Genomic DNA, 27876 nt, shown 5'->3' on the forward strand with positions numbered 1-27876 from the left:
CGTGCGGGGATCGACGGAGAACTCGGCTGCGAATCTGCTGGAGTAAGGCGAAGGAGCAAAGCCTGCGAAAACTGAAGCGATGTCGTTTCGCGCCGGGAAGAGGGAGGATGGAATGATGATGTGAGGAAGAGATTTCGCGGGGACCGAAACGTGGGGCCCGGCTCGGGTGACCAACGGTCCAGGGTAGGGAAGGAAACCGGCTCGATCGGTCCGGTCCGGTTTCGAGTCGGGTACGTGAGGACTGAAAATGTCAAAACAGATCGAGAGGGTTTTTGTTTGGTTCGGTTTATCGTTCAACATTGGAATAATCGGTTTCTGCCGGTGGATTAGACCTATCATAATAAATCATAAAATTTATTTTTTAATCCATATTTGATGGTTTTGATTGTTATATGATTTAGTTATATTTAGTAAATGGATCATAAATTGATTTAGAATGATAAAACTCAAAAATTACGAGTGTTAAATAGATCTAGAACTTCTTTTCACTTGATCTTGCGTTCGCTCACTTCGTGCTCTTACCTCAATTTGGATATGAGTTTTCATAAATTAAATTAAATATGGAAGTGTTTTAATAACATGGGTTTCGTCGGGAATGGGTCACTAGATTTGTATTACATGAAAATTGATTAATTTTGGTCAAACCATTTTGGATCCGACATAAACCCGACCTGACCCGCCCGTTTGATGGGTTTACCATGGACGAGATCAATCAAGCTGGTTTTCACGATTATTAGGCAATTCTATGACTAAATTTAAATTTGACTCGAATCTAGATGGATTTTTTTGGGGTTGAATTCTAGATGGATTAGAAGGAGAAGAAAAATGCTAAAATTCGATCACTCTTTAAAATTAATTAACTAATGAAGAATGATTAATTTTATTGTTTCTGCTGACTGAATTTATTTCTAATCTATCTATAATCAATGGATTCTTTTCCATTACTACTTTCAAATAAAAAAATTTCAATTAGAATGGAGACCAACCTTTAACCAACTAGCCTATTCTCGATTTTACACTTTGGTTATGTTTGGTAAACATGATAAAATTCAGGATATCATATCATAAGTTTGGTGTCTGCTCCAGATATGATAGGAATATAACCCGAATAAAATTATCCCATGAAAGAGAAGGTATAAAGGTAGATATGATTTTTAATATTCTTAATATGGAAGTTATTTTTCTCAAATCACAAACTTCTTAAATTAATAAAATTAAAACAGTAATTGAATATAAATAATATTTGAAATCTAATATAAAAAATTCAAAATAAAAAAAATTCATTTTTATTTATTCCTATTTTTATTTATATTCGAACTATCTTATACTATAAATTTTATATTTTTTACATATTTATGTATTTTAGTATTTTAGGTATATTGGTATAGTTTACTATTTAATGAAATTTTATTAGAGAACAATGGAAGAGGTAAAAAGAAATAAAAAAAGAGAGGAAAAAATAATTAAAAAAATAAGCAAATACAAATGAAGTAGGCAACAGTGTTGTGAAGTTTCTTACCATCTCAATCTGTGCAATTTTTAAGTTCATTTACATTGATATACTGTTTATACTAAACAATGGACATTATAGGATGTGAAATTATCCGATTTTATTATTGCAATTCACCGAACAGTATATATGATATAGCAAAATACCTGGATTTCATATTTTATAATCTTAGCTAGAAATCCAGATGACCACACGTAGCTTTTTGGGTATAAATTAGGCTCTCAATTTCACTCCCAAAATAGGATTGCCGAATGCGCACACACCTCTCGATTAAAAAGAGCGTTGAGTTTGATTCAACATTTGAGGAAAAATCTTTGAGTAAATATATAAAGAATTTTAGCCTAAAGTGTTTTCATGAAAAAGTAAAAAATTGTTGTTCGATAAACTCTACTTCAAATTTAAAATTAAAACACTTAAAATTGGTCATACCAAAACTCCACTTCAAAAGTGCTTTGAGAGAAAAGCAATTTTGATGGAAACATAATTTAAAAAGTAATTTAATTAAAATTAGGCGTAACCGACGGTGAACAGAACGTACCGAGGCACCTCCGGCCCGGCAAAGTACCTCAGCGTGAACACCACCATGCCCACTGGGGGTGTCAATGGGTCGGGCCGGGGAGGTTTTCAGAATGTCTGACCCGACCCGAAACACTTCACATGTATGCTTGACCCGGAACTGACCCGACCCGAACAAAACATAACCTCAACAATCCTGTCGGGTCGGGTTCTTGTTTCAGGAGAAAAACACGGCATTCATTCGATCAATCCACGCCATTTGCCATAACTTCGTCATTCAGTACCAGTAAGTTCAAAAGAATACAATTTTCTTTTGCCCAGGATCAAACTCTCGGGGGGGAACGGTGCCATACCGTTGTCACCTCTTAGGAACTTGCCAGAATTCGTGCCTCACCATTGATGGAAAGCCGAGCTGGACAAGAACAACACTAAAACTGCAGCAATGGCAACGATGGAAGACCATCGGCAAATTCTTGCCGCAAAGTCCATCCTTTTGTAGTGGATCATCAGCAGCGAAGCAAAAGCGAATGCGAAGGTGAGCATGATGGAGGAACGTTTTTTCTTTTTTTTTGTCTCAGAATGATGGACGACGTTAGCGCTCTGAAGGTCGATGAGTCTCGCCTGAGGATCGACGTCGGAACAAGGGTAATTCTTCCGAGTGCTGAGAGCCAGAACCTTCTTAACCAGAGGATTCGACTCTTAACCCTCATTTTTCATTTTGCTTCCATGGATCTGAAGACGTCGCTTCATCCCGGCTCCCAAAACTAGTTCGTCCCAAATCGATCCCCCCATCATCATCGTGAAGCCTCCGTCATGAGATTCATCGTGACGGTCACCTTTGCGTGTTCGGCAATTCAAAGACGCCTTAGGCCTACTGGAGGACCGTGGGAGCGAGAGGAGGAAAGGAGACTACGATTCTTAATTGTGTTATCGCCGATGGAAGAAGAAGGCGCACTGTGTTCGTCCTTCTACTGTACGGTGGTTGGGCGCGAATGGTAACCATTCTGCTCCAGAAATCAAATTCTTGCCAGAAATTGATTTTTGGAGGAAAAATCTGTTTGATAAAACATGACTAATTCTGCTCCAGAAATTGATTTCTGGAACAGAAATCTATTTTTATTTTTTATTTTTTTGGGCACCTCAAAAAAAATAAATTTCACTCAAAGTGGGTGCCCAAAGTTATTGTAAGCCATTTTGTGAAGTTTTGAAATTTTTGATCTTTTGATTTTTTTGGACACCTCAAAAAAATTAAATTTCACTCAAAGTGGGTGCCCAAAGGTATTCTGAGCCATTTTGTGAAGTTTTGAAATTTTTGATTTTTTGATTTTTTTGGGCATATCAAAAAAATTAAATTTCACTCAAAGTGGGTGCCCAAAGGTATTCTAAGCTATTTTGTGAAATTTTGAAATTTTTGATTTTTTTATATTTTTTGAAAAAAATTCACCAAATTTCCTATTTTCTCAAAATCTGACTTTTTTTTTATTTTCTGGAATTTTTTATGAATTTTTCTGGAATTTTTCAATTTTTATGCATTTTCTGAAAAAAAAAAATTAGTGAGAAAAAGAGAGAAAATAGGAGAATGCATTCTGGAAGAGAGAAGCTACAAAAAGTAGTTTCTTTTTTTCTTGCCCAAAACTCATTCTGGAATCAAAAATGCATTCTGGAATCAAGTATTTTTAACAAACGCATTTTTATTCCAAAATCCAAAAATTGCTCCAGAATGCATTCCGGAAATTTTTTAACAAACGCATTTCTGTTCCGGAATGCATTCTGGAGCAGAATTTCTATTCCAGAATGGATTCCATGCGCGCCCTAAGGTTAGGGTTTACTATTGTTTCTGTGTTTGGGCTCGGGTATAAAACAAGCCCAACAGATTCATAACAATACCCAGTCTTTTTTTCATGTTACCCGAAACAAACTAAGGCTCAACCTGAAAAGGCCGAAAATTTTCGGGTCGAGCCGGGTTGTTTCGGGTCGGTCCGTGTTTAGTTGGGTTCTTTTGACAGCCCTAGAGACGAGATCAGACGAGGCGAGGCGAGGCGAGGCGAGGCGAGGCTCGAGAGCGTCCGATGGCGATGGCGATGGCGATTAGTGATTGAGAGAGGGAGATGGGTCGGCCCAGAGTGTTAATGGGTCGGCCCGACCCTACCCCAATCCTAATGATACCCCAAATTTTAGGGCCATATTCGAAGAAGATTAAAGCCTAATCCCAAGATACCCCAAATTTTAGGGCCGGACAAGGCCGGCGCGGGTCAGGCCAGGCCGGCGCGGGTTTTGTTGACACCCCTAGACGTAGGTTAAGATTAAGTCGTGTATCTATTTAACACTTAAATTTTTTTGGATTTTACCATTTTAAATTCACGATAGATTAAGAAATGAGTTTATGACTCGTACGGTCAGAACCGACTGCCCCAATGCCGAACCACAAATCGAACCGAACAAAAACCCGTCTCGATCGGTTTCGACTTCCGAGTTCTCGCCTACCCGACCTGAAACCGGACAGGACCGGACCGGAGCGATCGAGCGGGTCTCCTTCCCTAACCCCCGGACCGTCCGCTCACCCGAGCCAACCACCGTTCCGGTCCCCACCACAAAATCTCTTCCTCACATCATCATTCCATCCTCCCTCTTCCCGACGCGAAACGACGTCGCTTCAGTTTTCGCAGGCTTTGCTTCTTCGCCTTTACTCCAGCAGATTCGCAGCCGAGTTCTCCGTCGATCTCTGCACACATCGCCGGAGAACCAATGCCAAGCCAAGCCAAGCCAAGCCCCCAAAATCTTTTCAGCATCAAAGCACTCACTCACCACCATTCACAGATCAATCTCGAACCCCAAAACCCTAAATTGGCCAGATCGTTGCCTCCTCCGACCACGATTCCAGAACCATTAAAGGACTAAAAATGTTCTTTTCCATATTTGGCCGAAACCTGAAAATGTTCTTTCTGTCGTTTAATATAGAAAATCAAATCCCAAAAAACATATACTAATAACTTGTATATTGGCAGCACGAGAATCAGGTATGGGCACTAGAGTCTCGAGTTCAGCCTCAATGGACCCAAACCCTGGTGCCGGGATCAGGCACCTAGGTCCCGAGCACGACCATTGTGGACCTGGGCTCAGATGTTTGGGATCCAAGATCGGGTATCGGAATGCCTCGCTCGGCCTTTATGGACCCAGGCCTGGATGTTTGGGATATGAGCTCGGGTATCGGGATGCCTCGCTAGGCCTTTTGTGGACCTGGGCCTAGGTACCAAGGCATCAAGCACAAACATCGGGATTTTGGCCCAACCTCGATGGACTCAGGTGCGAGTGTCGGGAGCTTGGGCTCGACCTCGATGAACCCGAGCGCGGGCGCTGGGGATCAGGGCGCAAAGTCCCTTGCATACAGACATTGAGACAAGCTGATGGCGAATCTTCGACTACACAAGACATATATCAAATTCACTAAACTGCGAACCACACAACAAAAAATAAGAAAAATGTTTTTCCGAAAACGTTCTCCTCGAAACAAACTTTTCATCTTCCCAAAAGACTCCACTTATCAACAAATTTCTTTGCTGGTACTCGTAAGTCGTGACTTTCTCAATTAGGAAATAAAAATAAAATTTAAGCTTCGAAAAATTATGAAAGCAACGCTTAATTTAGTATGTTGATGTTTGAGTATTTTGAAAGATTTCGAGTTAAATAAAAATTGGAACGTAAGTGTCATCGAACATACAAAATGTCGAGAATTTCTAAATTTGTCCCCTACTTTGATTTTAAGCACAACTAAGACAAATTATTTTAGACAATTAACCAATCAAACCTAGTTCCCTTTCATGTATATCTAAACGAGCGAAGAAAAGTAAACGAGAAGCTCATTAAAAGATATGCTATAGTTATAACTCAAATCGAATATTGCGATCGCTTGTGAAACTTGTATGGTTATCCTTGAGGGGTTGCCGAAGCTAATCATCCCTTCCCACCGTTCTCATTAACAAAAGAAATGCTAAATCAATTTCCTCCTATTAAAAGATAAAGAGAAAATGCTAGTAATACAAATATAGTTGGGTGAAAACAAGAGATTTAGTTTTAAGAGATAAGGACAATCGCAGCAGAAGCTCTAAAATTTACGTTGATCCCATACTTAAGTCCTATTATTATTTTTAATTTGTGCATTTAAATCATGAAACTTGTCATTATCCTCCATGCCAGTCATTTCATTAGCTCCATCTATTCTTCTTGGATGCAAAACCATGTGGTAAGTTTTTTTCTTTAACTTTTCTCGCAGGCAACACTTGGCTAGGAGGAGCCAAATAAACGCAATATTAAATTTAAAAAATAAAAATCAATAATAAAAAGACTAATATTAAAAAAAAAATGAAGTCAAAATAGTAAGGAATAGAGAGAAATTGCCAAAGGGTGATGGCAAGAAAAAGAATAAGAAAGATAGCGGCTCGGTATTTACGGTTATGTTTGTATTGTAAAAAGTGAGGATGATAATCGTAGATTTTAAATACGAGGAAAGTACTTGAAAGGCAAACTCGAAGATGATTTCTGTAATTTCTTTCTCTATAATTGATATCGAATCACATGATAGTCACTCAAGCCATAAAGTATTATGGTTTTATAAAAAGTACCAAAGCAGTTGATATTTATATCAAATTTGCAATGAAATATCTAATCTAAAAAAGAATTAAATTGCAACTTATTTGAAACATAAAGCATTTGTAAGTTTTTTTGGTTTTATGGTCTACTGTTTGAATAGACTTATTTAAAATATAGCTTCCATAATTCAACGCTAAAATCGTTCTCTTTTTATTTATGTTTTGCTACGAACATAACATTATAACTTCTTTTTCCGCCACATATTATTCTTAGGCTCCATGAAGTATGATATTCCTGTAGAAAAATATATATATTACCGAATAAATCCCGTTTCTTTGTTACGTCACGTCTAATTTTATCGGGTGACTAACCGAATTTAGAATATGCAAACAGACATGCTCGCGCAAGGCACGGGCTAAGGAAAAGAGATAAAAAGCAAGAGAGGAATGGCTAGCCAATTTTATAGTGGTTCGACCTCAATCAGTGCCTACTCCATTCCCCGAATCTATCCACGGGTCTTGCCCAATTCACTAATCGAAGCTTGATTGCCACGGTTGGGATCGAGCTTTTGGAGTCCAACTCTCCATACGCTCTCGATGTGGCGATAGAGCTCTCCCTTAAGTATCGCTCGCTCTAATACAATGATTTTTTGATCAGCAATATGATTGCAATGTCGTCAATAAGAGCTAGAGTAAGTAAGAGATTGGGTCTAGTTCATGTTCCAACTTCGAACAATCTAGAGAGCGACATATTATACTCATCAAGCTTAATTAGCCGTTAAATGGCTAATTTTTCAATCCCTATCACCATCGGGGGCGCTCGCACAAGTAACTCCGGTCGCCCGAACCGTGGTCAGAGAAGGATCGGGCACGTACTCCACGCTAGTAATTGGTCGCCCGGACCTCGAAGTCCGGTCACCCGGGCCCCGCATCTCCATGGAAGGCTCAATCAAAAGAGCAATAAGAAGATCCAACCGGACCCCCATAAGCTCAGAAGTCCAAAGACATGCACGAGAAAACTATGGCGGAGGTTGAGGGAAGGGATGGGGGATCTTGTTCCTTGTGGAAAAGTCACAGAGCTACTACTATTAAGCATGCTGCGAAAAGTTTATTCACGAGAACTCTCGACCCCACGAGGAAAGGATGGGGAAGATGATCCGATTCGATGTCGGGAATAGAGAATTTGAGTTTTGTGTGTGCTCGTTTTTCTTACGGGAAAAAATCTACAAAAAATCTCAAATTATGCTCATTGCGATACGTTTACCCTAAAAAAAATTTGTGACATCAAAAACCCCAAACACTATGCCCCATGTGACACGTTTACTCTAAACTTTTTCTCGTGACATAAAAAAACCCAAAATTTGTACCCATGTGACATATTTACCTTCCGTCAAGGTTTCGTTAAATGAATTTTCAACATCAGAATTCTGCTGCTACTATAAAGCTAAAAGGCAGTCCCTTTTTTATAAAGGCCCGAAGAGCCGTTTATGTGTGGGATAGCATACCTAGCACACGTCTTGTCTTCGTTTTCCCTGGCATCTTAGCATCCCTTTACTGTCACTTTAGTCACGTGGGGCGCCAGATCAACACCGTTTGCCTTCTGGCGTTCATGTAAGCATGTTTTTAATTTGACAGGAGGGTAAATGTGTCACTCATTGGGATTTCTAGTGTCACGAAAAAAAAAGTTTAGGTTAAACGTGTCCCCCAGTAAACGTAGTTCAGGATTTTGTTAGCTTTTGCCCTTTTCTTACGGGTCTGGCTTTTGTAAGAACGCAAGCTCGAAAAGTTTTCAATATGAGTAACGCGGGGGCCATCGTTTTCCATGTTTAGGTTTGGGCTTGTTTGACTCTGTAAAATCAACCCATTAGACTGTTGTTTTTTAAGATTAAGCTAGGTAACACGGATACTCTTCGGGGGCCTCTGTGTCAATGTCAGACACACGCGTCCGACACTCTTTATATATATATATATATATATTTTTTTTTGTGACAACAACTAATTAGGTGGATACATGTCACGTATAGAAAAAAATAAAAATAAAAAGAGGAGAAGGTTGCAAATCTTACTAATTTTTTATTATCAATATATATTTAAAATAGGAGAAAAAAGGTGGATTACTTACGTGGCACTCCTCCAAATTAATTACGCTGAGGTACTTCGCCGAGCCAGAGGTGCCCCGGTACGTCCTGCTCACCGTCGGTTACGCCTGGTTTTTAATTAAATTACCTTTTAATTATGTTTCCACCAAAATGGCTTTTCTCTCGAAGCGCTTTTTGAAGTAGAGTTTGGTATGACCAATTTTAAGTGTTTTAATTTTTAATTTGAAGTAGAGTTTATCGAACAGTTTTTACTTTTCATGAAATCACTTCAGGCTCAAATTCTTTATAATTTACTCAGAGATTTTTTCTCAAATGTTGAATCAAACTCAACACTCTTTTAATCGAGAGGCGTGTGCGTGTTCGGCGATCCGATTCTGGGAGTGAAATTGAGAGCCTGATTTATACCCAAAAGCTACGTGTGGTCATCTGGATTTCTAGCTAAGATTAGAAAATATGAAATCCAGATATTTTGTTATATCATATACGATGTTTGGTGAATTGTAATAATAAAATCGGATATTTTCACATCCTATAATGTCCATTGTTTAGTATAAACAATATATCATTGTAAATGAACTTAAAAATTGCACAAATTGAGATGGTAAGAAATTTCACAACACTCTTGCCTACTTCATTTGTATTTGCTTATTTTTTAATTATTTTTTCCTCTTCCATCGTTCTCTAATAAAATTTCATTAAATAGTAAACTATACCAATATACGTAAGATACTAAAATACATAAATATGTAAAAAATATAAAATTTATAGTATAAGATAGTTCGAATATAAATAAAAATAGGAATAAATAAAAATGAATCTTTTTATTTTGAATTTTTTATATTAGAATTCAAATATTATTTATATTCAATTACTGTTTTAATTTTATTAATTTAAGAAGTTTGTAATTTGAGAAAAATAACTTCCATATTAAGAATATTAAAAATCCTATCTACCTTAATACCTTCTCTCTCACGGGATAATTTTATTCAGGTTATATTCCTATCATATCTGGAGCAGACACCAAACTTAGGATAGGATATCCTGAATTTTATCCTGTTTACCAAACATAACCAAAGTGTAAAATCGAGAATAAGCTAGTTGGTTAAAGGTTGGTCTCCATTCTAATCGAAATTTTTTTATTTGACAGTAGTAATGAAAAGAATCCATTGATTATAGATGGATTAGAAATAAATTCAGTCAGCAGAAATAATAAAATTAATCATTCTTCATTATTTAATTAATTTTAAAGAGTGATCGAATTTTAGCATTTTCCTTCTCCTTCTAATCCATCTAGAATTCAACCCCAACAAATCCATCTAAATTCGAGTCAAATTTAAATTTAGTCATAGAATTGCCTAATAATCGTGAAAACTAGCTTAATTGATCTTGTCCATGGTAAACCCGTCAAACGGGTGGGTCAGGTCGGGTTTATGTCGGATCCAAAATGGTTTGACCAAAATTAATCAATTTTCATGTAATACAAATTTAGCGACCCATATCCAACGAAACCCATATTATTAAAACACTTCCATATTTAATTTAATTTATGAAAACTCATATCCAAACTGAGATAAGAGCACGGAGTGAGCGAATGCAAGATCAAGTGAAGAGAAGTTGTGAATCTATTTAACACTCATAATTTTTGAGTTTTATCATTCTAAATCAATTTATGATCAATTTACTAAATATAACTAAATCATATAATATCAAAACCATCAAATATAGATTAAAAAAATAAATTTTATGATTTATTATGATAGGTCTAATCCACTGGTAAAACCGACTATTCCAATGTTAAACCGAACCAAACAAAAACCCTCTCGATCTGTTTTGACAATTTGAGTTCTCACATGCCCGACTTCCTCACATCAATCCAACCTCCCTCTTCCCGACGCGAAACGACATCGAGTTCTCCGTCGATCTCTGCTCTGCACGCAGCGCCGCAGATCGCCCCCTCGCCGTCCGCCTCGTCGCGCCGCGCCGCCGATCGATTCGCGCGTCCGTAGCTGCCGGATCGGAGCTCCGGCGCCGTTCCCGGCCGTTCCCGCCTCGGGAACGGCGGCTGTTTCTCGGAGCACCTGAGTCCCGTGACGGAGTGAGTGCGGTTCCTCGCGATTTTGTTCCCCGTTCCGTTTCGATTTCTTGTGCGAGTGTTCCGAGTCGAGGTCAGTATCTCTCTCTCTCTCTCTCTCTCTCTAGCTCTGCAACGCCTCTGTTAGGGTTCGCGTTTGTGTTGGGTGTCTCTGATTGGGTGTCTGAATTTTGGGTTCAGGTGAGAAGAAGCTGTCAGGTGATAGTGCCGGACAAGTGGAAGGACGGAGCCAGCAACACCACCGAGGGCGGCGGCCGCAAGATCAACGAGAACAAGCTCCTCTCCAAGAAGTCCAGGTTACCCCCTCTCTCTCTCCCTCTCTCCCTCTCTGTCTGTACCTTTCCCTTTCTCTGGAAGACGAATTTCCATGGAGTCGCTGTATTGCGCTGTCGCGAACTAGCTGTGGTTGTTGAGATTGTAGCTTGGTGGTGGCCTTTTTCCCCCCATCGTACCGAAAAAAAAAAATCGAAATTTTGCGGGATATTTTGCGGGTTTCAGTGATCCAGCACGGCATTCTCGTGTCGCGTGTTCAGCAGTTTCTTTTTCTCGTCGCGGGGGTTTGTGCATCGGAAGTTTCGATTTTTTTTCGTGTCGGCTCATTAGTCAGCTGTTTGTTCCGTGGGCAGGCCGGAAATATGGACGTTGACGTGGATCATTACGGTGTTCTGGGGTTGCCTTCTGGGGAAGAAGGCGCCAAGCTGTCCGAGAAGGAGATCTCAAAGGCCTACAGGGCTAAAGCTTTGGAGCTGCACCCGGACAAGAGGCCCGATGATCCGGACGCGCACGCGAATTTCCAGAAGCTTAAATCGTCCTACGAGATTCTGAAGGACGAGAAAGCCCGGAAGCTGTTCGACGATCTTCTGAGGGTCAAGCGCGAGCAGCTCGTTCGCCGGTCGCAGCAAGATTCAAAGCGGAGGAAAATGGTCTCGGATCTTGAAGAAAGAGAGCGAGCGGCTTTTGCTCCTGACTCTGCTGCAAAAGCAAAAAATGAAGAGGAGAGGATCGTTAGGAAGCTTAGAGAAGAGATAGAAAGGATTCGGGCTATGCATGCAAATAAAAGCGCTCCTCCAGCGTCCTCGAAGGGACAGGCTGCTAGTGAGGGAAAGGATAGGAAGAGCAGTGGTGGGGTTGGTCTGGACAAGGAGAAGGTTCTCAAAGTTTCTTGGGAGATGAGTGGCCCTGACTATACCGTAGAGAGGTTGAAGGAGTTGTTTTCGGCGTTTGGTGAGGTTGAAGATATTGTCACTAGGAAGAAAAGATCTGCACTTGTCGTAATGGCATCTAAAGATGCGGCTGTATGTCTTTTTACCCTCTACCTTCATTTCATATTACTTGGCAATTTAGGCAATACCCTTATGATGAATGTCACTTTTTCTAGGTTGCTGCCACAAGAACCGTGTGTGGAGATCTTTCTAATCCTTTGTTGGTCGTCCCTCTTCAGCCAGTTGTAGCAACAAATTTCCCAAGCGTCAACAAGCCTGTGGAGAAAGATCTTCGCAATGATCTTGTGGGGGCTGGGTATCAAGATTTTGAGGACTCTGTGATGAAGAAGCTCCAAAAGGCAAGGACCTATTCTTGCTTTGCAGATAAATGCATTCTTTTCAATCTTCTACTCTATGTAGACTCAACTTTAATATGATGAAGAAGATTAAAGTTTGAGGTGAAAGAAATAGCATCAACTTAGCATGAGTATGTGGAAAAGCATATTCACTTCTAGTGTCTAAGCCATAAAAGGGTTTTTTTTCTCGTCTTTTTTGAATATGTCTATCTGTGTCTATTGGCGTAGCATGATTTTCTCACTACTCAATTAACCAAATTTACAAACATCCTTCACAACATTCATAGTCAGCCTTAAGTAGGGAGTGACAAATGCAAGGAAAGATTTGGAAGCTTTTACTTTGAAAATCCGTACCAAAAACACCGATTTGGGAATGTTTTCAGTAACATGGGTGGAATTGGCTTATAGCTTTCAGTTGCAGCATGTAAACTTATTAGGAAAATATTAATTATTAATTGTTAATTGTGACTCTAAAGAGAGATGACGGAGGAGCTAAGTTGGAAAACAAAATGAACGGGATCCCCATAGACATTGAAACTTAAAGCTAATCCTTTTTAACGATGCAAACTCAGCGGAAGGAGAAGAAATTGGCACTATCAGGTTGTGAAGCTCTAAAATCTTCATTTAGCATCTGTTTCCATATTAGTAATGGATGTTACTTTTGAAACAAAAAAGCCACCAAAAAGTACAACCCAAACTTTTAGTTATCCAAGGTTTGCAAAGTTCTTAACTTGTAAAGATGTCGCTATAGCTTTTCATTTCCCTGCCCTTTGGCTGGGGGTATAACATTAATTGTTTTGGACCAATGAACTGGTAAAAGAAGTTCCTCTCACTGGATAATTTATCGTTCATAGTTGCTATTCTATCATGGATCTGATCATAGTCTCATTAATGTTTAGTGTGGGGAGGAGGCATTTGTTGACGTGGTAGAAGTAGATGCATAAAGTACTGTTTTGGCATACAATATGGTTACATTGTATTGCCTTGCAGCAATCTGACCCTTAGTTGTCAATGTTTTGGTCTGCCTTCTTTTTGCGGTTATGGAATTGTTTTACCTGATACTACAGTAGAGCTCCCTTTCTTCTTTTGGTCTCCTTTTACTTTTCATATTTCTACATGTGTAACTGTGAGATCCTGGGCAGGCTGCAGCAAGGCAAAAGTGATGGGGAAAAGCATCTGAGGAGTACATTATGTACAGTGTAGCTTTGATATCCTCAGCCTATAATGTAAGGGTAAGGTTTCACTTCTTAGGTAGATACATCAGCAATCAGTCTTTATTGTTTCTCATTATTCTCTCTTTCTTCCAATCTGTTGAAGTAGCAGTGACTTGGGATGGTTAGAGCACATGATGGGCATACTTTGATGGTAGCAACTGACAGCAAATTTCATGTTGATGGTGTGCCATAGCGAATACTTGATATTGCATTTGATACTGGTGGGACCTGAAGGCTGCGATTGGCATATCTGGACAATGTTTAACATTATTCTCTATTGCTGAAAACAGTCAGAACACATTGCTCATAATTGCTGAGGTAACGCGATATGTTACTTTCATTAGGGGATACACCTGGCAATTTTCATACTGGACTGTAATTTTAGAGACTTCTTCTTGTACTGTGTAATTGCTTGGTCATTGTAAATTTGTAGGGGCGAGGTTTTTCTGGGATCAGCTGACTTTCTAATCCAGTAGTGGGATATGCGGTATTACATACTTTGTAGAAGGCAAATTCACAATATGGTGATGTAAGAAAACTTCAGATTTACTAACCCCCATTCGCATGACATTGTATTAAATTTCGATGCTGATATGTCTTGGAGCACGAGAGGACGCAAGATAGTGGTAGTAGTAGTGGCAGCACAGAGCGATCCTTGGCAGAAGTTATGTAGCATGGAGATATATTGGCTATGAATGTCCAAAACTTTACAGAAATGATGATTTTGCGATAATATTCTTCATTATGAGGAAATAAATTGCTTAGTGAGCAAAGGAAACTGGAATGGTGAAATGCTAAGGGTCGAATTAACACAAATAAAACTGAAAATTAAGTGCTGAAATATTAAATACTGAATTTTTAGTGCTGATAATCTTAATTGCTGAAAATAGAATCGAAAAGTTATTTGACGATAATTGAAAAGTGATAGCTAAATGTTTTTAATTTCTTACCAAAGATACAAGAATGACAATTATTGGTAGGTTTTAGAAATATAGTTGGCAATGAATCAAGTGATTCATTCAATAGCAAAAATAATTGATAGCAACTAAAATATTGCCAACTATATTTCTAAAACCTACCAATATTGTCAGTTTTCAACACTTAATTAGGTTATCAAACAGAACCCAGGTGTTCTGCTTCTATTGTTTCTAAATAGTATCCCGATATGACTTGGACATTGTTCATTTGCTTTCTCATCTGGATGAAATAAATGTACATCCCTGAAGTTAGAGTCTCGATGAAATTTAATCCTTTGTTGAATTGTATTGTCTCCCACATCTCCTTCCTCTGGACTTCCTCTTCGTCAGCTGTGGATTCTCATTCTGCAGTTCTAGTACAGTTCTAGCATAATGTTTTCTGTGTTGCCACATGGTGTTGCTCCAATGCGTCTTCATATTCTTTTTCATGCCTTCAACTACTGTAGGAAAAAATTCATCCAAACCCAGCAATGCCATCTTCACTAGCCGAGGTAAAAATTGTGTTTGTTTCGGGGGATTTACCTCTTGTTGTCATACGCGAGACTGCATTTTTGGAGCATATGGCCTGTCCTTAAAGATCCATTCTTATAATCTTGATCAGTCACTCAGTGACGGCAAATTAGTAGAGTCAAGGTTCGTTGCCACAATCAGCTGAAGTGCCTAAGAAAGAAGTGGGCTATGTAGTTTTACATGCTTTGTAGTAGACAAATTCAAGAAAGGGTGATGCAAGAGCATTTTTAGATTTATCTCCACACAAGGTTGGATTGTATTGACTTTTGATGCAGATATTGGAGTATGGGGGGATGCAAGATACTGCCAGGAGTCTTGGCAGCACAGACGGATCCTTGGAAGTTTGTTGGTGAGGAGGGAGGAAGATCGATGCAAAAAACTAAAAAAGAAACATGATGATAACGGAGAGTGGGAGCTGGAGAGATGGATTTTCCTATTGAGGTCTTAACTGGTCGATGGCCATCTAGGCACTCGGAATTTGGTGCCTATTAATTCAAACAAACTGCAATTTCAGCGAAACACTTGATCATGTTGCTTGCTGTTATCAGGAGAGGTCAAATTAGCAGAGACAGAGCTTATCTGTGTTACTGTGTTGCTAAATAATATCCTGCGATAACTTCAGCCAGTGATTGTTCTTTTGTATTATCTTCAGTGTATATAGATGTACATTCTTGAGGGTACAGGGGTTCACAAGAAGTGATTCTTTGCTGCTTTTGATTCTATTCTCTCCCATTTCTCCTTCCTCTTGACTTCCTCCTTGCGAGCTGTGGATTCTCGTCGCTCCATCTCCAGGATGCACTTGTAGTACAGTATCGGATCCATCTCTTCCAACATTTCCTTGACGTTCTCCGTGAGTTGTCGTACGCTGCAGCTCCAATGCCGCTTTAGATTCTTCTCCATGCCTTCAACTACCACAGGGAAGACTTCATCCAGGGTCAACAATACCATCTTCACAAATTGTTCATTGTTCCACACATAAAGTGCCCGCTCCGCAACCTAAACATGCATCGTCGATAAAATAAAATGGTCGGCAAACCTCAGAATTAAGAATACGGCAAACTGATGAAAAAAATATATGGAGCATCGAGTCTGTTGATTGCATGTCCATGGTACAAATTGGGGAAGCATTTTTGAAGGACAGGATACAAGGACATCTTAAGCCAGAGTGAGAATCATTTCAGAATTATAATCCAATTATATATTAAGGTTACAGGCAGCTTTAATCTGAAAGAAATTGTTCTCTTTCATCACAATGCGCGAGGCTTTTAAGGAAATGATGCTGTCATATGGAGAGGTGTTCATCAATTGACTCCTATTCAAATTAAAAGTGCAAGATTTAAAGCTATTCATTTTACCTGAGAATTTAAACTATTCAAGCACCTTGTTACATGCGTGCACAAGGGCAGAGCCAACTTCCTGTACTGATCAGGGTCAATATTCTCCACAAGCTCCTCCAGTTCTCCAATGAGCAAGACTTCCTTCTGAGAGTTAGTGACAGGCCAATACTTCAAAATCCCCCTCACAACAATCCCTCCAAGCACAGGCTCTTTCTGCACAAACTGAGACACACAATAGCTCAGTTGCTTGTGGTACATCAGCATGCCCTTTGGCTTGTGCATGGGAATGAGCACTCTGATCAGGAACAGCTTGTGCTCTTCTTTGAGAGGGACCGTGAACCCGTTTATGATGCTCCCGTAAATCTCGAGCAGCTCACCAATGCCACAGTGCCTCTCCGTCTCAAAAATATACTTCAGCAGCACGTCGTTCATTGACTTTCTCATGAAAGAACGGTGGAAGGTAAATCTTGAGTATATCATGTGGTACACATTCTTCAGGCTCTCGCGCTCTCTGGGATCCTCAGACTGAAAGAGCGCGAGAAGGTTCAGAAGGAAAGGTCGGTCGACTTGGTCTCGCAGCCTCTTTGGGTCTGCGGTTGTGACGAGCCGGAGGAGAATGTCGTACACGACCTGGAAGTGAATCCACGCAGGCGAAGCGGTTGCTATGAAGCCCTCATCGTCAGGCAAGTCCGATATGAATGAGAGGTTGGAAGGTGGAGGGAGCGGCCGGAAGAGGTTGGCCGAGATCATCGACATCAGGGGCTCCAATACTTCAGAGTCCAATGGCTTCTTCGAGGTCTTCACCAGGTAGAGGAGTTGGTTGAGCTTAAACCTCTTTTGGTCTTGCTGTGAAGGAGACTCTACAGGGTCAGTGAAAGTGAAGACAAAGGAACAATACGATATCAGTGAGAGCATCTCTTCTTCCACAGAGTGCTGCCTCCAATTGATGCTCTGAGATGGGCTATTGCTGCGCGATGGGCTTCGTGAGTCGTGATCGAACAGAAACTGCAGGGTAGTGGATCTCTTCCTTGGAGAGTTTATTGAGGTGATGTATCGATCAACACCCATCTCTCTCTCTCTCTCTCCAATGCCTATTTCTCTTCAGTGAATGAATCTACTCTTTGGGATTATGGAGTTTGAGAGCATTGGACTGCAGTTTTGCTTCAATGGGCTGAAAGGGGTTGCTTTGTTTTTATCTTTCCCATTTAATCATTCCCCACTCGCTTGGATGCGAAACAAAAGGACAGAAAGACAGCGATGTTTTTTATAGACTGGGAGAGTTTTCCAATGATTGAGAATGGAATCTCCTCTTTGTTCTTGGAAAGAGAGTTGTGATGTGAACAATGCTAATTTATGTCCTCGGTTAAAGTAAAGCTTGTTGAGGGTTTTCTTAGTTGTTGCCCCTCATGTAGGTGAATGCCACTTGGAATTCTTGGGTATGATAAAGTTGATAATAATGAGGAGCTTGGCTGGTAAAGAGAAGATGCTAGCAAGAGGACAAATCTTCCTCCGAATCTGTTTTGGTACATCATGCATGTGCCTCGCCAACTCAACAGTTGTGGACGGTTTATGAGGTGATTATGGAGATTCAATTGAAGCTCTCTGGGAGCCCCTTTGGAGGGGAAACAGATATCAAGAACTGCACATAATAGGATTTGAGAGGCCCCAAAAAAGGGATAAAATTGCTTATCTGGTGACAGGGAATATTTGGGTTTAGCTACAGTTACCATCTTGTTGTCTATTACATGATGTACTAGGTCAGAGCCTTTTATACACACCTTCAATTCAGTCTAATGGAGAGTTTACATAGCCAATGACCATCTAACTTGCACAGTAGACATCATGAATGATCCGTACAAGCGATATGAAGTACAGATGAAAGCTCTACATGCAGTTTCAAAAATGGCCTTTCCAATGTTTATCGAAAATAAAAGAACAGGCTTTTGCAAAACAATTGCCTTACCGGAGACATATCCATACTCAAGGGACAAAGTTGAACTCACAGGAGGATTGCAAGCCATTAGCTGCCATGCCGCAGAAAAAGTGACAGTCCCTATCGTTTTTTTTTTCCTATTTGCCATTCTCTGCAACCCATATATAGGCTTTGGAAACTAATTAAAGATGTAAAACAAAGATGACAGAATCTTGTCTGCTGAATAAATTCGTTGAGCAGTTATATGAATAGCATCGTTTTTGTATCATATGATACACACATAGCATAAAGATTGGACTAAGTTTGTATGTGCTTGTTTACCTGTACATGTGCATATGCTTTGGAATGATCACTTTTCTATTCCCTCGGACAACTATATTAGGCAATCGTTTTTACAATTTCTCCTACTTGTGTTTCATAATACTTTGTCACCAGTAATCATTGCAAGAGCAGCATCCATCTCTGAAGTGGTGAACAACCTTTGCATCGCCAACTATTATCTCTCTACGACTCAAATCCGATATTTTCTTTGCAGCAGAATGGCAATCTTCGCAAATTCTAGTATTCTGTCTGATAAGAACTGGGTTCCCTATCGTTGTAGAAACCAAGCCAAAAGATATAGCCAGCCTTACACTGTGAGCGGCAGCAGATTTTGCTCTTTCTTTTGCCAAATGAAGTGGTCTGAACCTAGTGACTCTTGTGAGATGACTATCTGCCCCAATTCCCTTGTTTAAAATGTCCAATACCTCATAGATCATGCTTGCGTGTTGACAGCATTTATCTTGATTGGTGAAGCTGTAGATTTTACCCCTACTCTCCATCATACTATATCCAACTGTCTTTGTGAGCCCCTCTTTTCTCATTAGCGATTTGATGCCTTCGAAATCTTCCCATCGCCCGGCTTCTGCATACATATTTGACAGTAAAACACAACACCCTGTATTATCATGTTCTAATGATAAGATGTGCTTGGCAGCATATTCAGCCATTTCAACATTTCCGTGCTTTCTACTAGCAGTCAGCAGCGATCCCCATATTCTAGCACTGGGGACCAAAGGCATTTGTGCGACAAACTCTTTGGCACGGTCAAGGTTGCCAGTGCGACCAATCAGATCTAGCACACATCCGTAGTGTTCTATACCAGGATCAATATTATAACTCCGTCTCATTTGATTGAAGTATCCCCACCCCTCATCAACCAAGCCGGAAATGCTGCAGGACATTAACAGGGAATAGAATGTGCTGGCATTGGGTTCAACACCATATGTTTTCATCTCTTTAAACAGTGCAATGGATTTAGCACCACATCCATGTATCGCATGAACCATGATAATAACATTCCATGAAACAACATCCTTAATCAGCATTTTGTCAAAAATTTGTTGAGCAGTCCCCAGATCTCCACATTTTGCATACATATATATGATTGAATTTGAGATGTAGGTATTTGAACCAAGACCCAACTTTGAAACATATCCATGAATCTGCCTTCCCTCTCTCAGTAATGCTACTTCGGCAAAGGCAGGCAAAATGCTTGCAATTGTAATTGCATCCGGTTCCAAAGGCTCACGCCGAAGCTTTTGAAAGAGTCCTAAGGCTTCTTCATTCTGCCCGTTCTGCACATGGGCAGCAATTATCGCATTCCACGAGATCAAACTCTTTTCAGCCATTTTACCAAACAAATACTTAGCCCCCTTCACCCCTCCGCTGGCTCCATACATATTAATAAGAGCAGTTTCCAAGATCATATTTGGAAAAAAACATTTTCTGATGGAGTGTCCATGGACAGATTTCCCTATCCGGAGGGATCCTAATTGTGCACATGCCGGTAGCAGGTTAATCATTGTGATACTATCCGGATTCAAATTACAATCGTCCTGCATACTCTTCATGCAAGCCAATGACTCTGAAGGAAGAGCATTTGAAGCATATCCATCTATCATTGCATTCCAAGTCACAATGTTCTCCTTAGAAGCACTGTTGAACAATCTCTCAGCATAGTCTACTTTACTGCATTTGCAGTACATATCGACAAGAGACGTCTCAACCATTAACTCCGATTCAAGCCCACTCCGAATCGCCCAGCAATGGATCTCTCTCCCGCTTCGCAAATAACACTCGAGAGAAGCGGCACCAAGCGCACTGATCAAGCTGTATCTATCAGGTCTCATGCCAAATACTTGCATTTCTTGCAAAAGAGCCAAGGAGCTCCAACGATCGCCCACCGAAAGGAAACCGCTGATCATGGAGTTCCACGAAACCACGTCCCTCGCACGCATTTCTCCAAATACCTTTTCAGCTAAGTCGGCACGCCAATTCTCTGCATACATGGATATGAGCGAATTGCCAACATACAAATCCAAATCCAGCCCAACTTTGAACAACTTGGCGTGAACTTTCTCCCCCTCCATCAAAGCCGACAACCCCCCACACGCCTTGACTACGAAAGGGAAGGTGTAGTTATCGGCCGTAATCCCTTCACGTGCCATCCTCCGGTAAAGCTCGATCGCTTCTCGAAACAACCCATTATTGACAAAGCCTCTAATGAGCACATTCCAAGTGTAGGCATCCGAGCGGGGCATATTCTCAAACAGGTGGACCGCATTTTCCAAACTCCCAGAATCCACAAACGCAGAGAGAGCTCTGTTGAGCGCGACATGGTCAGCTCTGCTCTGCCTTCTCAGCTTGCTGGGTTTGTTCCTGTTCGGGGTTGCGGGCTTGGAGATTCTCGGCTTGACGATGGGGTGGTGGCCTCTGGGTGTTCCGGAGTTACAGAAATGGGGGTAGTGAGCGAGCGGTGAAGAAGCCATGTTCGGGCTTGCAGAACGTCAAAACGTTCGTGGGACGCGCCGATAATGGCGGGGGCGGTCGGAGGAGGGAAGCTCAAACTCGGTCCGGTCTCACTTTGCCGGTGGACTCTGGAGTTAGCGCGAGCGACAGAGCATGTAAAGCCATCGAACTAGAATTTCGAACCGTTCGTTCATGTCCTGGACTTTCCTTTCGTGCAATTGAATCCTTAAAAGTACATAGGTTTCTTTGGCGACAATCATACAAAAACTTTGATTTAACGTAATATCATTCTTAAATTTTTAATTTATTTAACGTGATTCCCGAACTCATATGCAGTATTAATGTGTTGACGTGATAAGATATTGAAAAACTTTAAAAAAACCAAACCGCGTGAGAGAAAAAAAACAAGAGAGAAGAAGGGGAAGGTTGCGGGGAGCGGTGGCGTTGCCTCCCACGAGTCGGCGAGTGGTTGCCGTTGCCGAGCCCTTGCCGGCTGTTGTCGAGGTTAGGCCACCCAGGTTCGACCGATCGTGTGGAGTTGATAGTTATATCAGCAATTCCGTCCAAAACTTTGATGGAAGGACCAATTCAAGCAATAAGAACACAGTTTCAAGATGCAACTGCCAAAAAAAACAGTAGTTTGAAGGAACTAATTAAACAATTTTTAAAAGTAAAGAGACCTCTGAAACCTTCACACTCTGTCCAAGTAAATTTGTATGTGCCTGTTGAGTTTATTTATTCTGAGAAAGAACATGCTCCATTATCCATCTATAACGTTTTGGCATTGTCTAGGTGAGGATACATTTCTACTCCATACATTTCTTGGACATGGGGCACAAGAAACTTCTGCATAGCATGCCTCTCACCCTCAGACCCGCCGGAAATGATCGCATAGCTGAAGCCGCCGTATCGGTACCGACCACCCCAACAGTGGTTGAAAATCGACATTTCGATTCAGGTATGTTATGCAATTCGGACCATTGGTCCATTCTGTTGGCTGTGCAAAGACCTGGCAGATTTAGGACCGAGTATCCTTGTAGTGTATTATCCTGCTGAATAAGAGAATTTCTTCCATTGACATGTTTTCCCTCTCGCCCTGACACCGATAACCGAGAACAACATTTACCCGCAATTCCGTTCCTCACAAGGACACGGCTTTATCATCTCGACCATCATCCATGCATCAGATCCAAATCTTACTATACTCGATAAATTATTCATTGCGCAATCACAGAAAGCCATTCCTCATCAAGTACCAGGTCTATGGTGAATTTTTACAGGAGATTAGCCAAAGCAGGTCCATTTGAAAAAGGATGTACAGCGCCTAGGGAGTTTACCCAACAGGCAAGACGGACGATCCAAGGAGCTCAACTAAAGAAGTCTTCAGGACCAGATGCATTGCCCCCATCATCTGAAGAACTCGCATTGTTTCCATTAAATGTAAAAATAAGCTCCATGAGATCCCGACCAGTCGCGGAGCTAGAGGAGTCATCTCTATCATCTCCCGGGTCCGTTCTTCGCCTTTCCATCGAAAACAATTGCAACAGCAGGTCCTGGGGAGAAGATATTCTGTACATCCAGCCTAGGGCCTTCGGCCTCGTCTGAAGAAACGAAGTATCGAAACCATAACATTAATCATTGGAACCATTGTACTGACCAAATAAAATAAGCAGCCAGGATCACTATGATTGCCAATAAAATATCAATTGCACAATTTGTCCTAACAAGCACCACACATATCTTCACATTGTCTGCCCCTTGAACTCGATAAACGTTAGGGCGGAAAACACTGAACATACACAGACATGGATGGATAGGGAGAGAGAGCAAAAAAGCATGGGTGCTTGCTGTTGCACCAGGGGCGGTTGCACCAGGCGCCAAAGCATGGGTGTTTTGTATCCATTGAGCAACTACGGGTTGTAATTGTATAGTGGTATCAGAAAACATATCTTGGGGTTGCCATAAAGCACTCATGGTATCATTATGAATATACAAACCAAAACTGTGAAAGCCTAGAAATATACATACCCACTTGACATGTGATATGATTGCATCGCAATGCCTAAGGACAAGATCTAATAGATCGTTGTATTGAGTAGTTGAATCGTAATCTCTCAGCATAAAAATAGTTGCATGCGCGGCAGCACCAACTATGACAAATCCGCCAGTTCACATTTGATGCATTAACAATGACAGTTGTGTACCATAGTCATAGCTAGATATGGATAAGGGGGCATGGAATACATATGGTGAGCTACAAAAATGGTTAAAGAGCCTAACATAGCTACGTTAAGAGATAATTGAGCATGCCATGACATTGTTCGGGTCTCGTATAGGCCTTTATGGCCCTGGCCTGTAAATGGACCTTTATAAACCTCTAAAATATCTTTTATACAATGACCAATGCCCCAGTCGGTCCTATACATGAGACCTGCTATCAAGAAAAGAATTGCAATAGCTAAATGACGATAAGCAATATCAGTTAGCCATAGACCCCCAGTTACTGGATCTAATCCTTCACGAAAAGTAAGAAATTCTGCATATTTTGACCAATTCAAGGTAGAAAAATGGGGTTGCTCCCTAGGCAAAACTGGGATAAAGTTGAGCCAAATTATATACTTAATGGTTCCCATCCCCACAAGTGAGCAGCAAAATTGAGTTAATAACATTTTCCATGTTCTTAATAAAAATCAGAAGAGGAATGGCAAGGTGGAAAAGGCAAGAAGTGAGTGCAAGGAGAAATAGTGACAGATGCACATTTAAGCAACCAAGCCTAATTTCTTGCAGATATCTGAACAGAACTAGAAATACCACATAATGATTCCCCATCTTCTAATAAAAACACCGCTAACAACTTTTAAGGTTTCATGACACTGAGTTTCTCCTACACGTGCCGATATGTGAAATGATCTGCATTTTTTCTGGTCTCATTGTCTATATCCATGAAGCAAAGTATGATGAGAATATCTCAAGCATACTACATTTTGAAAATGACTTCAAGTTCACTAAAGTAAAATGCAGCAATATATTAATATCACCAGTGTCATTCCTGATGGACTGTAATGTTTTTTTCCGAAGATGAGCCATACCCGTTGGATATTGGTAGGTAGTGTAGCTTTTTCAATAGCCTTTGGTGTCCATAGCTTGACATCATCTTCAAGCCCACTGCTCGCCAACACTACTTCATGAGGATGAGGTTCCACACAGTTTACCACATCCTCATCTGCTTCCATCACACGAATGAGCTCTCCACCCTGTTTCCTCCAAATGAATATTCTCCCACAGTCAGACCCGCTTGCCACATACTCACATTTAGGACCAAAGAAATTCACACCCTTCACAGTCTCAGTGTTCCTGTGCCCTTTATAAACTTGGGGTTCAAATTTTTCCTTAAGATCTGTATTGGATGCTACTGCCTCACTTGTAACTGCATCAGGACCTAATCCCATGTCTTGAGTGAAGAGATAGATAAATTCATCATTGTAAGAGACCAGAAGCTCACTCTGATCTGAGAAGGCTAAGCCGGTTATTCCAACTTGTTCATCACCAACCAAATGTGGAGGACAGAAGTAATTGGCGGGTTGGCCAAAGTCCGTAGATCCATCCCACTTATACTTGCGGATATCATAAAGTCGGGTGAACTCATCTGACCCAGCAACTGCAAAGAGATTTGGATTCCTTGGATCAATTGCAATAGCATTTAACTTAATGACCGGCATGTGACTTCCCCTATCATCATTTGGATGGCAAGTAAAAAGTTCTGTGACACTCTTAGTCCTAAGATCAAACTGGAAAAGAAGAAAATGGCAATGTCACATAGCTGACAGGTCAACTAGATTACGCTTCTGCATAACCATTAGAAAGATATGAATAACATCCTATGAACAATTTGAGTATTGAAAATGCGACCATTTTTAATTTGATGTGTCAACACGTTTTAATTTCGTGAAGTACAAGAAGAATGGAAACAAGCAAATCTGTGAAAAAGTCTGAGTATGATCATCAAATGGTTCATGCATGTTAACAGCTTTGTATTTGTATTTTTAACTTCTCCAAAACACATATTTCATAAAGTATAATCACAATTTTTCTTCACGAATATTTCAAAACGCATAATTGTCAACATGCATCGCGGCTTTTCCAAGAGAGTAGATTTTATCTAATTAGAAAATATATCACAATATGTGTTTCTAGATAGGAAACTTACATGTTGAACTAACCCATCTTCCCCACACGAGTAAAATACATGGGGACTTCCTGGCTCAATGGCCAATCTATGGGCTCTACCCTGATGTTTGGCCAACAAAGACGTCTTGACAGGTCCACTCTCTGGAAGTTGAGCATGTCTCACCTACATTCGAATGAGGTGTCAAATCAGAAGAATTGCACATAATCATAACGCAACTATATCCAATCCAACCCATATTGCTAAAACATGTAGAAAGAAGGCATTACTTGACATAATAGGCTGTTAAAAGCACGAGGCAAATTACTAAACCTCAGCACCTTATGCCCAAAAGTTAGCGCAGATCACAAAAAACACCACTGCTTTTACCAACCACTAATATAAAAGAATTTAGAAGACGAAATTTCATTAAATGTCGCAAGAAATGATTTGCATCCTAAGAAGACCATACCTGCCCATCTGCAGCACAAGTGACAATACTTTGGTCATCTGTGTAAGGCATGATCTTTGCATTGAAAACATTGTTCCGATGACCAGAATGAAATGCGAGCTTAACATTTCCAGTTTCCCAGTCCCACAATATAACCCGTCTGTCATCAGAACCAGAGACCAGGATGTCACCACTTGAATTAAAGCTGATGGTATTCACACAACCCCTGTGGTTTTTTAGATTCCTGTAGATCTCGAACCGCAACACAAGATCCTGAAATATAGAGAAACAAGAAAAGTGTATCAACTTTTCGTCGCCATAATAAAAAATTAATACAACAGCTAAGGTTTAGTTTATTCTAAGCGGGGTTGGTAATGAAGGGCTAAAAGTGCACAAGTCCCCCTCTGATACAGATGGTCGTCTATCGTACAAAGTCTTCCCCTTCCATCAAACTTTTAGCAATATGAAGAACCGTACTGTAGTTGAATCCCCTAAGAAATGAATCCCGTCGTAAAACCGAACGCCCTAATCAAATCCTACAAGCTTTCATTCTGATCTTTCCCCTATTTGCCCCATCCGCCCATCGAATCGACGGACTGATGAATAAATTTCCCATATTTCACTTCCCACTCTCACACTTTAGGCTCTTGGGGAACAAGAGCACACGCACAGCCGCGCCGAGAGGGAGCCTATAATCACGGCCAAAAGCAAGTGCACATCTTGTCCGCGTGCTTAAGCAAACATAGCTTGTCAAAGGGAACTGACAACATCGACACCGAAAACAACACTGTCCAGCAGCAGCAGCAGCAGCAGCAGCAGTCTCTCTAAACCTCACCAAGAACGATCCGGTCAACCGGGTCAATCCAACCCTCGTCGCGACAATCAAACAAGAACATTCAAAGAAAAGGCGTATCTAGCCCCAGCAACCAAAACCCAGAAAAGGGAAAACCCAGAAAAGGGCTCGATCGAACCGACAAGAACAACCCAACAAAGAAAAACACAAGAAGCAAAAACCAAAAGCGCGTCAACACGATCGGACCTCCGACGCCCTGTGCCGGTACGCAAAGCTCCGGCTGCTGAGCCCGCCGATCTCCCGGAGCCAAAAGCCGGCCCCCGGCCCGTCCCGGCCGCGGCCCATCGGCCGCCACCTGTTCGCGCCGCCGGTCCCCACGATGGATTCCATTCGAGGGAGGAACTGGGTCGTCGACCGCGGATCGAAGAAGGCACCCGCCGGTGGCCGGGTTTCAGCGGGCTCCGCAGGGAGAAGCGGTGATGAGGAGGAGGATGAGACGAGAGAGGATCGAGGGTTCGCCCCCCCTTCAGGTCTCCGATCTGGGTTTCGGGCAGCAGCTTCTTCTTCGTCGTCGCCGTCTTCCTCCTCCTCCTTCGACCATCTCTGTGTGTGTGTGGAACTTCTGGTATCTTCAGCGTGCGCGCGTGCGTGCGAGCGAATGGATATGAGGGGAAGGAGTGCATGCCGATCGTCAACGTCGGCGTACGACCTTTTTCGTGAATTAAAGAAGTACTCGGATTTTGTTCGCGCAAACGCTCGATTGGTTTTTTTCTTTTTTTTAATTAAACTGTTGACATCTACGTTTCGAGGAGTAACGAAATAGTTACGTAAATGATTATTGAACTTTGATTTAATGTATAGGTCGTCCCTGAGTTTCTAATTTGTTCGATGTGATCCCTGAACTTTAGCCGGACGTGCAACGCCAGCCCCGAACTTTTAATCTGTTCGATGTGGTCTCTGAACTTTCCGGTACAAGTTCAATTTATTCCCTGAACTATACGAAAATGCTCAACGCCGTCCTTGAACTTGAATTAATGGAAGGTCGACGTTCAGCATCTTCCTTTTAGTTCAGAGATTAAATTGGACGTGTACCAAAAGTTCATGGACCACATTGTGTATTGGATCTTAATTCAAAAATCATTTGTGTCGTTACTCGATGAATAAATGATTGTTTTTGCTTGCTTCTCCATACCCTAGCTAGGCTAAAATTACCAAAGGATGAATTATAGTAGAGGGCATATAAATTAGCTCGAGACACAATTATAAAAAAAAAATAATGTCGCCGTCGATTCCTATATTATTTTAGTCTGTTTGATTTTGGACCATGTACTTTTCTATTGGCCGA

General features: G+C 41.0%; 4 protein-coding genes across 9 annotated transcripts; 1 reads left to right on the forward strand and 3 right to left on the reverse strand.

Annotated features, from left to right (window-relative positions):
* Positions 1-10993: 10993 nt before the first annotated feature.
* Positions 10994-14169, forward strand: LOC115681484 (uncharacterized). 6 transcript variants are annotated; one of them, XM_030605445.2, is made up of 5 exons: positions 10994-11099; positions 11430-12098; positions 12182-12364; positions 13504-13593; positions 13679-14169. In XM_030605445.2, the coding sequence occupies exons 2-4, from the start codon at positions 11439-11441 to the stop codon at positions 13522-13524; spliced, it is 864 nt and encodes a 287-aa protein (XP_030461305.1). In that variant the 5' UTR covers positions 10994-11099; positions 11430-11438; the 3' UTR covers positions 13525-13593; positions 13679-14169. The 6 variants fall into 6 exon arrangements, with proteins under 6 accessions (XP_030461305.1, XP_030461304.1, XP_030461303.1 ...); XM_030605444.2 differs by having other exon boundaries at positions 13682-14169; XM_030605443.2 differs by having other exon boundaries at positions 13685-14169.
* Positions 14170-15616: 1447 nt separating this feature from the next.
* LOC115681483 (serine/threonine protein phosphatase 2A 57 kDa regulatory subunit B' beta isoform-like) lies at positions 15617-17912 on the reverse strand. Its single transcript, XM_030605442.2, has 2 exons — positions 16418-17912; positions 15617-16058 (listed from the first exon to the last, which is right to left on the reverse strand). Exons 1-2 carry the CDS (start codon positions 17465-17467, stop codon positions 15750-15752), a joined length of 1359 nt encoding a protein of 452 aa, XP_030461302.1. The 5' UTR covers positions 17468-17912; the 3' UTR covers positions 15617-15749.
* A 624-nt stretch (positions 17913-18536) lies between these two features.
* Positions 18537-21406, reverse strand: LOC115681481 (pentatricopeptide repeat-containing protein At4g35130, chloroplastic). Its single transcript, XM_030605439.2, has one exon. The coding sequence runs from the start codon at positions 21140-21142 to the stop codon at positions 18761-18763; it is 2382 nt and encodes a 793-aa protein (XP_030461299.1). The 5' UTR covers positions 21143-21406; the 3' UTR covers positions 18537-18760.
* Positions 21407-22318: 912 nt separating this feature from the next.
* LOC115681482 (uncharacterized) lies at positions 22319-27117 on the reverse strand. Its single transcript, XM_030605440.2, has 5 exons — positions 26778-27117; positions 25760-26011; positions 25330-25473; positions 24212-24910; positions 22319-22723 (listed from the first exon to the last, which is right to left on the reverse strand). The coding sequence occupies exons 1-5, from the start codon at positions 26919-26921 to the stop codon at positions 22490-22492; spliced, it is 1473 nt and encodes a 490-aa protein (XP_030461300.1). The 5' UTR covers positions 26922-27117; the 3' UTR covers positions 22319-22489.
* Between the last annotated feature and the right edge of the window lie 759 nt (positions 27118-27876).

This window comes from Syzygium oleosum, unplaced genomic scaffold (genome assembly GCF_021117445.2).
Source record: "Syzygium oleosum isolate NSW1041296 unplaced genomic scaffold, Sole_v2.1 Sole_v2.02, whole genome shotgun sequence".
In the NCBI taxonomy this organism is placed as follows: domain Eukaryota; kingdom Viridiplantae; phylum Streptophyta; class Magnoliopsida; order Myrtales; family Myrtaceae; genus Syzygium; species Syzygium oleosum.

What these genes read in the sequence shown, in the direction of transcription:
- LOC115681483 (XM_030605442.2), bottom strand. Translation starts at nt 17,467, where the DNA reads ATGGGTGTTGATCGATACATCACCTCAATAAACTCTCCAAGGAAGAGA. An exon ending in TGAATAGTTTAAATTCTCAG is followed by an intron (nt 16,059 to 16,417) that starts GTAAAATGAATA and finishes ATGCATGTTTAG; the next exon opens with GTTGCGGAGCGGGCACTTTA.
- LOC115681481 (XM_030605439.2), bottom strand. Translation starts at nt 21,142, where the DNA reads ATGGCTTCTTCACCGCTCGCTCACTACCCCCATTTCTGTAACTCCGGA.
- LOC115681484 (XM_030605445.2), top strand. Translation starts at nt 11,439, where the DNA reads ATGGACGTTGACGTGGATCATTACGGTGTTCTGGGGTTGCCTTCTGGG. An exon ending in TGGCATCTAAAGATGCGGCT is followed by an intron (nt 12,099 to 12,181) that starts GTATGTCTTTTT and finishes CACTTTTTCTAG; the next exon opens with GTTGCTGCCACAAGAACCGT. An exon ending in TGATGAAGAAGCTCCAAAAG is followed by an intron (nt 12,365 to 13,503) that starts GCAAGGACCTAT and finishes GATCCTGGGCAG; the next exon opens with GCTGCAGCAAGGCAAAAGTG.
- LOC115681482 (XM_030605440.2), bottom strand. Translation starts at nt 26,921, where the DNA reads ATGGAATCCATCGTGGGGACCGGCGGCGCGAACAGGTGGCGGCCGATG. An exon ending in ACCGGCACAGGGCGTCGGAG is followed by an intron (nt 26,012 to 26,777) that starts GTCCGATCGTGT and finishes TCTATATTTCAG; the next exon opens with GATCTTGTGTTGCGGTTCGA. An exon ending in CTTGTGCTGCAGATGGGCAG is followed by an intron (nt 25,474 to 25,759) that starts GTATGGTCTTCT and finishes ATTCGAATGTAG; the next exon opens with GTGAGACATGCTCAACTTCC.